The sequence below is a fragment of the Sardina pilchardus genome, chromosome 20, assembly GCF_963854185.1.
Source record: "Sardina pilchardus chromosome 20, fSarPil1.1, whole genome shotgun sequence".
NCBI classification, from domain to species: Eukaryota; Metazoa; Chordata; class Actinopteri; order Clupeiformes; family Clupeidae; genus Sardina; species Sardina pilchardus.
This window is the reverse complement of record NC_085013.1, coordinates 10,474,364-10,485,406: the sequence shown is the minus strand read 5'-3', so window position 1 is coordinate 10,485,406 and position 11,043 is coordinate 10,474,364. Positions and strand designations below refer to the sequence as shown.

At 46.5% G+C, this 11,043-nt stretch overlaps 1 protein-coding gene across 1 annotated transcript in view; it reads left to right on the top strand.

Annotated features, from left to right (window-relative positions):
* LOC134067462 (DNA (cytosine-5)-methyltransferase 3A-like) overlaps positions 1-11,043 on the top strand; it is a 42,456-nt gene that overhangs the window by 28,022 nt on the left and 3,391 nt on the right. The window contains exons 7-22 of the mRNA XM_062522743.1: positions 1,595-2,119; positions 3,471-3,629; positions 4,034-4,141; positions 4,530-4,686; positions 5,235-5,381; positions 5,573-5,617; positions 5,751-5,830; positions 6,155-6,267; positions 6,734-6,917; positions 7,611-7,695; positions 7,999-8,144; positions 8,845-8,935; positions 9,427-9,575; positions 9,865-9,950; positions 10,112-10,181; positions 10,366-10,484. Coding sequence (XP_062378727.1) covers positions 1,595-2,119; positions 3,471-3,629; positions 4,034-4,141; positions 4,530-4,686; positions 5,235-5,381; positions 5,573-5,617; positions 5,751-5,830; positions 6,155-6,267; positions 6,734-6,917; positions 7,611-7,695; positions 7,999-8,144; positions 8,845-8,935; positions 9,427-9,575; positions 9,865-9,950; positions 10,112-10,181; positions 10,366-10,484 — 2,264 coding nt within the window. The remainder of the gene's footprint in view (positions 1-1,594; positions 2,120-3,470; positions 3,630-4,033; positions 4,142-4,529; positions 4,687-5,234; positions 5,382-5,572; positions 5,618-5,750; positions 5,831-6,154; positions 6,268-6,733; positions 6,918-7,610; positions 7,696-7,998; positions 8,145-8,844; positions 8,936-9,426; positions 9,576-9,864; positions 9,951-10,111; positions 10,182-10,365; positions 10,485-11,043) is intronic.

Here is an 11,043-nt window from a genome sequence, read left to right as displayed (position 1 = left end):
TTTTTTTTACTCTCATCAAGCACATTGTGAGACACAAGTTTTTAATGAGGCAGTTATCAATAAGCACTGTCTTCTACCTCATTTCTTCTACAAGCTTCCTGGTAATCATTTTACTTAAACTCAGTATCCACAAAGCATTACAAACACATTTATCAATGTTCTTGAAGTATTTGTAATGCATCATAGTTTCTGACCTACATTAAGTCCTTATATCTATTTCTAAACATACATGACTGCGCACATACATACATACATACATACATACATACATACAGTACGTACATATGAACTTAAAGTGTAATGATGTTGTAGCCTAAGCCATATGCAGTTATTGTCATGAAAGCTTGTATATAGGGGGGGCGCTCCATTATCGCTCCATAAAGAGCATTTGGGGAATAAACTTGGCATAAGGCAAAGATATCAACACTGCCATTATCACGAGGTAGGAGAAACTGTTCTGTTTCTTGAAGTTCTAAACTGTGGGGCCTAACATCATAAAATTTGTGAGTGCAGTCATTACGATCTACTGTACACATAGTTTGGCTATATGTACAGTATATCAATCATCGTGAGGTATTGTTAATAACTCACAACTTCTCATGAATGTGTTTGTCATACTTTATGGATACTGGGTTTAAGTCAAGTGTTATACTGCTCTTGGCAGGCCATAGATGAGCTGAACTTCAGAACTGAGATGAATCTTTTTTTGTGCAATGTGTCTTACTTGTAGGAGAAATGCTGGTCCCTAGCCTCTTTGTTAGGCCTTAGGATTCAGTTCTGTCAGATCCATTTTTGGTGTGTTGTAATTTTTTTCCCTCATGAACAGCTGGTGTAAAATTGCACAGAAGTTTCCATAAGTGTTTGTAGAGCTCTTACCCAACATTGCTATGTCTTCAATTTCAAGTTTAAGGCCAGGGGCTACAGAGCTTTGGTCTTAAGCGTCTTAAGAGACATGCTTGAGATTGACCCCAGCACTCATGTCTTTGAAGTGTGAGATGGTATCTCCCTGTCATGCCAAAGGTCACGGGTTCAGTCCCAGTGCTTGGTTGTGTCTCACAACCCAGACCGCACAGTCAGTACAGACACTAATACCTGTGGCTCCCGGTCTGACATACTCTACCTGTAGAGCCTCATGCAAGTCTACATTACTCTGACCTCTTAGTAGCCTCAGCTTCTGAAGCTGTTGGCTCTCTCAGATTGTTTTACTAATACTGTAATGTGATGTAACATTCTATATTCAGAGATAAGTGTAAATAACGTTCTTGACTGGTATGAATTGCATTGTCTTTTTACAGTATGTGGTATGAATTGCAATGTCTTCTTATCTGTATGTGTATTTTGTAATAACACTGTTGTTAATTTAGACTCATACTGAATAACGGGCCAAATAAGACAAGAGTTACCTGTTTGTAAGGTACTCCACCTATGAGAGCTCATATAATAGTACGAGTTGTTCTTTCTAAAGTTAAAACTATTGACCAAAAACATTTTGACAGAACTCGTACAGTAACAGTCCAGTGTACCAGTGCCTTCGTCCTGGACTGAAGTCAGTGTACCTTACTGTTGTGCCCCCCTGTGTCTCCTTGTTGTGCAGGCAGAGAAGAAGGCCCAACTAGTTTCTGTGATGAGCAGCTTGGCGGCTCACGGAGACATGGCCGACGAAGCGCAGGTGGAGGACGAGCTGCTCCTCAGGAGTCCCCTGGCCCTGCAGAGCCAGCCTCACCCTCTGCCTCAGCCCCAGCCCCAGCCGCCCCAGTCCCAGCCTAAGCCTCAGATGAAGCCTCAGCTCCAGGCGTACCCCCAGGCCAAGCCTCCGACGCAGCCCAGACCCCCCACTCACCAGACACAGCCTAAGCCGCCTCAGCATCAACAGCAGCAGCAGCAGCAGCAGCAGCAGCAGCCTCAGCAGCCCCAGAGCCAACCCAACCCGCAGCCTCAAACACAGCCCAAGCCCCAGCTGCTGTCCCAGGTGCCCCAACAGAAGCAGCCCCAGCAGCTCCAGCAGCAGCAGCCCACCGACCCGGCCTCCCCCACCGTGGCCACCACGCCCGAGCCCGTGCCCATCGGAGACGGGGACAAGACCTCGCCCAAGGCCGCAGACATGGAGCCGGAGTATGAAGTAAGCTGCCATTCATAAGAGAGGAGAGCGTTCATGGAGAAAGCCATGGCTGGCACGGTGCTGTAGTATGCTCATGAGTAGAGCTCATGGGTGCATGTGTGCAGTGGGCCTAAGTCATGACCGGGTGATGTGAATCAGAATCAGAATCAGCTTTATTGGCCAGGTTTGCGTGAACAAACAAGGAATTTGACTCCGGTTAATCTTTGCACTCAAGTACAACACTCAACAATTACATAAAAAACTGTTTAAAAAAAAGAATAAGAGCAGTACGCTATGTATAAGAATAAAGGAATAAATACAGTATGTGCATTTACAAATAAATAGATGCTATGGGTGAAATAGGGTAACACAATTGTCCGGAGGGGGAGTGTGGCCTTGTTGTCCCTGTCGTGGACACCCCAACAGGCACCCCAACAGGAATATGACAGGAGCCTACATGATTATGAGAGACTAAACCCAAAGGAGAGCTGTTTCCCTCTTTCTGTCATATGCTGTTGCCATATAGACTCTCACACGGAGGCTACACCAGGCATGTTAACTGTTAAGTGTTCCACTATTTCTGCGTGTTGCGAACGGAGCGCTTCAGTTATGCGCCCAGTGTAGTATCGCTGTTAGTCCTATAGTTGGAATGGAAATGTACTGTAAGGGAAGTAACTAACTAAAGTGATATATTTTTCACCCATTTTTACTGACAAGTAGTGAAATCTTGATCGAAATTCTGTGTCCTTACAATGTGGTGTTCACGTCCATGTGAGGATCCTTGTTGTGAGTGATGCTCAAATCACAGTAGGTATTTATTAAACAGAATCCCTGCTGCCCTCATACAAACTATTTTCCCATTACCAGAACAGCAGCAGCCACTGGTGAAATCCCATTACACTCAAAATGAGCATAGCTAATCACACATGCTAATAACAATATGCGCGGAGGGTCGTTCCAACTTATTGCAAAAATGATTAAATCCATGAGAATGCAGATGGGACTTTTATTGTAAGAACCAGTAATGATTATTGCTTGAACTAAGACATTGCTCTCTTTTAATACTGTCACATAAACTAAATGGAACAACCAAATTGTGATTAAATTAGGCAAGTGCAGGTGTGGGTGTGTGTGTGTGTGTGTGTCGTGGACACGTGGGTGGGTAAGGGTGGGTGTATGATTTCTCTGTGTGCCCTTGGATGAATATGCTTGTCTGCTCATTTGATTTGTAAACTTGTGAACACTCTAGATCTGAATGCCAAGGAACATTTGCACATTTGTACTTGTGCTGTGATGTTCCTGCGAGGGCTAATATGCTGTTCTTATGTGTGTGTGTGTGTGTGTGTGCGTGTGCGTGTGCGTGTGCACCTAGGATGGCCGTGGCTTTGGCATCGGTGAGCTGGTATGGGGGAAGCTGCGGGGCTTCTCCTGGTGGCCTGGTCGGATCGTGTCCTGGTGGATGACCGGCCGCAGTCGTGCCGCCGAGGGCACACGCTGGGTCATGTGGTTCGGAGACGGCAAATTTTCTGTGGTGAGTCGTGTGTGCAGGTCTACACTTTTCGTTTTTTTCTTAGCTTTTAGCTTTTGGAGAGCATTTGTTGTGTAACACTGATGACTGGAAAAGAGGAGAATCTGATGTCACCTAGATATCTAACATTCCAGATTACATATGTAATCTTCATATCAATATGTTTGCACTATCAGCCTATTTTACCCCCATTGCTTTGTGTAGTATACCTAAATGTGTAAAACAATGCATGTTCAAATGCATTGACCTTAATGAGATAAAGGAGGAGAAATTGTTCAGTGAATATCAGCGTTCTCCTGCACCAATAATGTCGGGACTTGGACACTTCTACTGGTCATGTTGGGCCAGTGTGAGTGCAGGTTTTGGACCCTCTGCTAGCCCGTGGCTGTCTCCCTCTCCTCGTGCAGGTATGTGTGGAGAAGCTGTTGCCTTTGAGTTCCTTCTGCAATGCCTTTCACCAGCCGACCTACAACAAGCAGCCCATGTACAAGAAAGCCATCTACGAAGTGCTGCAGGTGAGGAAGCCAAGTGGAGCAATGACACACAGCTGGGACTGTGCCCTGGGTTAACTGTACAGTAGGAACGTGTATGCTACCATTCTGCTCTCTGTATTTCCAAGTGTGTGTATGTCAAAACTGATAGTTAGATTGCCACCTGTTGAGTTCCCAGTATCAGCACTCAGGGTTCTTTCAGTTTTTCCCAGCCTTTGGGACTCTTTTGGGGAATTTTACACTACTGTCATTCAGTTACAAGGACATTTTTATTACAGTCACTCGGCTGATTTGTAGCTCTGTCTCTAGCTAGCTGTGAGCACTGAAGTTCTGAGTCAGGCGATGCCATGAGCTGGTGTTGTTTACATGAGCAGGCTGGTGCACTGATGCATGTTGTTGCATGCCACTGCAGGCAGCGAGTCAGCGGGCGGGGAAGGTGTTCAAGGGCTGCCCTCAGAGCGACGACACGGACACCTCCAAGTCGGTGGAGCTCCAGAACAAGCAGATGATCGAGTGGGCCATGACCGGCTTCCAACCCAGTGGGCCCAAAGGCCTGGAGCCGCCAGAAGGTACTGTAAGAGCATCACACTGTGCCTCCCCAGCAGCTGACATAAAAGTCTGTGGTCCGTTCCCTACACTCTTCATCACGTAGTTCACTGTTTTCTGTCAGATGTTAAATGTAAATAATATAAATGCACAAGTGGTCACTTTAAGACTGGACGACCATAGAAGTCTCCTGATCTATAGTTTTAGAAACCAACCATACATTCCAGATGCTCAGTCATATCATCGAGGGTAACAGGGTGTACAAGCAGACTTGTTGCCAAGACCCAACAAATGAGCACAGACACCCTACAGCAACACACCTGAACCCTATTACACCACCTTTCCCAAATGCAATTTACCGCGAAACCTTAATTAAACATTTCATAGTTTATAGTGTCTCTGAAGTACTTTTAACTGTGAAGTCTGTATTCTGTGAAGTGCTGAATCTCTCAACTGTGAAGTCAAGTCTGTAGTCTGTGAAGTACTGAATCTCTGCTCTCTTCCTCTTTCCTTTACTCCCTCTCTCCTCTACCTCCAACCTCCTCCACTCCCTCCCTTTCTCTCCCTGCAGAGGAGCGTAATCCGTATAAAGAGGTGTATCCCGAAATGTGGGTGGAACCCGAAGCCGCCTACACGCCGCCTCCAGCGAAAAGGCCTCGCAAGAGCGCAGCGGCCGAGAAGACCAAAGTCAAAGAGATCATCGACGAGGGGACGCGAGGTGAGTTGGCAGTCAATCGTACCTGGGTCCTGACCACGGCAGCCAAGGGGTCATCTGTACGGTGATTGTGGCCGCAGAGGACTCGGGGACTTAGCTTATAGCGTGGAGAAGGAGACCTTGAGTGTGACATGCTGAGATGACTCTCCACTCTCCCCAGCACTCACTGTCTGCTCACTTGTGTTTCCTCTCAGAGAGACTGGTGTTTGAAGTACGGCAGAAAACCAGAAACATAGAAGGTACATATGAGCGCATTGCCCCCATGGGTTTTGTTTGGGTTTTTATTTTTACCTAGGGTATGGCACCTTGTTTTGGTGTTCATGTGTAAACCTGTCCTCCAACCAGACTCTCTTGACTGATTCGCTTTGACAGATATGTGCATTTCGTGCGGCACCCTGAACGTCAACCTGGAACACCCGCTCTTCGGCGGAGGGATGTGTCAGAGCTGCAAGGTAAACATACTCTCTCTCTCTCCTTTCTTTCTCTTTCCTCTTTCCTTTCTTTGACTCTCCCTCTGTCGTGCGCATGCCCGTGTGAAGCCATTAATGTTTTATGGTTAGCGAGACATCAAGCTCTAATGAAAACAGTAGGTTACAGTTGTTCACTGGATTAGGTCAGACTACATCAGAGGATTACCTCAGCCAGTTACTGTAATTGAAGACAGTTGGGCTTGTCTGGCACTTTTAAGCAAAGGTTGACTACCATCCATAATACTGTAGTAGTGTTAGTGTATTAGCTCATGCCTTTGTGTGCCTGCTGCTTGTTTCTGGTGACAGAACTGCTTCCTGGAGTGCGCGTATCAGTACGACGACGACGGTTACCAGTCCTACTGCACCATCTGTTGTGGAGGTCGGGAAGTGCTCATGTGCGGCAACAACAACTGCTGCAGGTCAGAGCGGCTGTGTGTGTGTCTGTGTGTTGTGTGTGTGTTGTGTGTGTGTGTTATGTTTGTGTGTGTGTTATGTTTGTGTGTGTGTCTGTGTCTGCGTGTTGTGTGTGTGTGTCTGTGTGTGTCTGTGTCTGTGTCTGTGTCTGTGTCTGTGTCTGTGTCTGTGTCTGTGTCTGTGTCTGTGTGTTGTGTGTGTGTTGTGTAGACGGGTACCCATTTCTGGGACTGTGAACTGCATGTTGAGGGGGATATGTGGTGTATGTGCATATGCATGAGCATGAGAAGAGAGGGATATCTAGAACTCAGAGCCAAATACAGTATAAGGCACATAATGAACACATCTCACACGCGTAATAAGCGAATACAGAAATGTGTGTAGCCCTTTTAGTCTACATGGTGATAACCAGCCACTCGCTACATTCCTCCGAGACCTAGTGGGTCCTGACTGTCTGCTCCACCTGCACAGGTGTTTCTGCGTGGAATGCGTGGACCTGCTAGTCGGACCAGGCGCGGCCCAGGCAGCTATAAAGGAGGACCCCTGGAACTGCTACATGTGCGGCCGCACGGGGCTCTACGGGCTCCTGGTGCGCCGGACCGACTGGCCCTGCCGCCTGCAGCACTTCTTCGCCAACAACCACGACCAAAACTTTGTGAGTACCTATCATTTCCCGACTATTAGCCGCGGCTTATACATTGATTTTGCAAAATGTCTTCAGCTATGAGGTTAATACAGGGGGGCAGTTAATATGGTTGTGTTCCTTTTAACTTGCATTTAACACTGTCCGGCGGCTTATACACGGCTTATATGAGGGAAATTGCTGTATGAGGGACCACTGTTCCATTCTGTTCATCAACACACACAATACAGACTTGACACATGGACGTGACTCTTTTGTATCACTACTTTTTATATTGGTGCTCGAGTCAAGATGTTGGCTGAGCATTTGATGTAGGAGATTGGACAGAGCTGTCACTAGTTGCTGCTGAGTTCCAATTTCTCAAAACAGTTATTGTTGAGGCAAATCTGACGGGAAGTTTCAGTAGTTCAGTTGCTGTTTTCCATCTTCGTCTCGCTTCCCTTCTCACTTCCCATCTCACTTCACTTCAGTTTTATTTGTATTGCGCCATAACGTATAAATATCTGAAGGCACTTGAAAGAGGCCTGCTTGAACATGGACCTTGATCCCTTAAGGGCAAGCACTAATACCTTCAGACTACTTGATTTCAGCCAAGACATTTTAGGAGCCAACACATTTTCAGCGTTGTGCCCAAGTAATAATTCGGCACCAGAGGTTAAGACAACTTTCTCATTTGTTCCTTTGTTTTCTTTATCTCTGTCCCAGGAGCCGCCAAAGTTGTACGCTCCGGTTGCGGCTGAGAAAAGGCAGCCCATCCGCGTGCTCTCCCTCTTTGATGGCATTGCTACAGGTGAGCCACAACTCCTCTGAACCACAAGCTAGATGGGCTACTTTGGCTGTCTTTGGCTGTCTTACATTGTGGGCCCAGCGATATCTCTCCACTGCCTCTTGATAAGCAAATGCTGTAGGACACATTATTACTACTCCCCTTGAAAACTGATTTGCATTTCTACCTAACATCAGAAGGATTTGGCCTGAGTTTCAGCACCCACATACACATACTCCAGAGTCCAAAAGCTCTTCCAGATGGTATGACATTTAGGGTTTCCCCTTAGCTTGACCCTTCACCCCGTGACCTGTGTGCTCTGTGCAGGGCTGTTGGTGCTGAAGGAGCTGGGCATCCAGGTGGAGCGCTACGTGGCGTCGGAAGTGTGCGAGGACTCCATCACCGTGGGTCTGGTGAGGCACCATGGACGCATCATTTACGTGGGCGACATCCGCAACGTCACGCGCAAGCACGTGAGTGGCCTCTCCAGCCTGTGTCGTCTCTGTCAGATGTTTTCCTCTCTTTGCCTTTGTAACTGTAGCCAGGTGGTACGTAGCTGTGCAGTTAGGTAAACCTCCACGTGCTAGTAAGAGATGCTAGCACCAATGGGTTTTAGCTCGCTAAAGCATGCTAGCTTCCCAATCTGAGGTAGACCTGTGTGTTACAAACAAGTCTAATGGCAGCCAGCTTGTACAATAGCTGCACTTCATGTACATTCAGTGGGCCTCCCTCCTGACGCCTGAAGAGACATGCTAGTAAGCGATGTTAGCACCCATTGGGTTTTAGCTCCCTTGCTAGCATGCTTGTTTCCCAGTCTGAGGTGCTGTGCAAGTCTTGGGTTCGAATCTGATCAAGTGCAGGGCTGAGCCGAATGGTCAACACAGTGTCAGATCTCACTTTTACATTCCCTCCGATACTACTACTATACTGTCTGTCAGTGTACCTCAGGTTTAGTCATGGTGTCTGATGTGTGTAAAATTTGTGACAGTCTGTCTTTTTAAAGTATTTCATGAGCTGTTTGGGATACGTAAGTCTGCCTCGCTTAGGTTTGGTTGTGATGTGAGCCTATTGCATGTACGCTTCCAGAGGTTTAGCGATGATATGTCTTTCCGGCCTATAGCCTGCACCAAGGGAACCTGAAAGTTGTTTTTTCCTCTCCTCCTCGTCTCTCAGATCCACGAATGGGGCCCGTTTGACCTGGTCATCGGTGGAAGCCCCTGTAACGACCTGTCCATCGTAAACCCCGCCAGGAAGGGGCTCTTTGGTATGTCAGTCCTCCTCACACTATGACATCTGTGATTTGAGTTTACTGCGGCATTCACCAGTGACCTTCTACCCTCTCTGTGTACCTCTGAGAAGGACCAAACCTGTTTCCCTTAAAAGCTGCCCAGTTCATAGGGTTTCTATCATAAGTCCTGCTGACTTATTGTGAGGACAGTGTGTTGCTGCTTTCATTACCCACAATTCACAGTGGTAGGGATATGATGATGTCAGGAAATGATCATAATAATAGTTTAATAATACTGTAAATACACAGCTGACAAGCAAACTGTGGTTTTCATTAAGACTGTATCATGTATCCCTGCGAATATAAAGAGAATATAGTTGCACACTGAACACCTATCAATTCATAAAACTATTTGTAAATGCAGGCAACTGGTGCACTACTTCTGTGTGCAGAAGCATGATTGTTACAGTATAATCAGCCAAACCTCCTAGCATCTCTCTAACCCGTCTTCTCTTCTGCTCTCTCAGAGGGCACAGGGCGTCTGTTCTTCGAGTTCTACCGCCTGCTGCACGAGGCTCGGCCCAAGGAGGGTGATCACCGCCCTTTCTTCTGGCTCTTTGAGAATGTGGTGGCTATGGGTGTCAGCGACAAGAGGGACATTTCTCGCTTCCTGGAGGTGAGACTTCCTCTCTGATCCGACCACAGACAAAAAGGGGAATGTATAAGCTGTGACTGCCACCTGGTGGTTACATTGTGTAGCTCAAGCCACATATTGGTCACCACCAGGTGGCACTGTTTTGTAAAAACTCCTCTGGGAGTCCACATTTGGCCTCGCAGTGTGTCACTGCTGGCCTGGGGTCAGTGTTTTGTCCTGGTGCGTTGGGATTACATATTGATGCCACCAGGTGGCAATGTCGCAATTGAGGGATTTGGCGTCTGACCCATCCCTGCCCACCTTTTCCCAGTGCAACCCTGTGATGATCGATGCCAAGGAGGTGTCAGCTGCCCACCGCGCCCGCTACTTCTGGGGAAACCTGCCTGGCATGAACAGGTTGGTCAGAGAAGAGTGAGTGATGTGGTAGCCTTGGTCTCAGTCCAGAGATGCCAGACACTGGCATCTCTCTACATATAGGCTACTCACTGTATGGTACTGGTGACCTCCTCACATGTTGGACTGATATAGTTTTTGTGTTGATTGTCTCTTGTTGACAGACCTCTGACAGCTATGTGCACAGACAGACTAGACCTGCAGGACTGTCTGGAGCATGGCAGGACAGCGAAGGTATGTGTGTTTGGACAAAATGCTGTGGATATGTGTGTGTGTGTGTGTGTGATTTCTACACTATATCTTTTTTTTTTGTAGTCCTGTGTGAATCAATCTGCACATTATTGCATTATTGGCATTGAAATCCCATTTGATCTTAGTACTAACCCGTGCTAACACTCTCTCCCCACCCCTGGTGTAGTTTGACAAAGTGAGGACCATCACCACCAGATCTAACTCTATCAAGCAGGGCAAAGACCAGCACTTTCCTGTCTTCATGAACGAGAAGGAGGACATCCTCTGGTGCACTGAGATGGAGAGGTAAGAGGCTCCATCACACTGGATATTGATTACACATATTGGTGTAGTCATACTGTCTATTTTGTCTTTTTTTGCTGATGTAATCTACAATATTTTTAAAAAGGCTTTGGGTTTCACTGAAGCATGAAATATAGCTAAAAAGTGAAATTGGCATTCCATTACAGTTTAGAAGAAACTCCTTAATACCCAAAATCTGTGAATGATTTATGACAGTAATTTAGAAATGGTACATAATGAACATCTCCTTTTCAATTTTTGATTAGTCGACTGATGTAATAGTGTGAGGTTATTATTTCAGCCTTGTTATAGTGGGAGGTTATTATTTCAGCCTTGTTAGAGTTTTGTATTGAGATTTTTTACTCATTACATTATTCTGGGTCTTTTCTGGGTCCTTTTTTTAATCAGATATACCATAATTTCCTGACAACTAGCCGCGGGCCCGCGGCTTATACATTGGGTTTTCTTTCTTTTAACTTGCATAAAACACTATCCTGTGGGAAATTACTGTAGGCCTACATTTGTGTGTGTGTGTGACATTTGTGTGTCTGTGTGTGTGTGT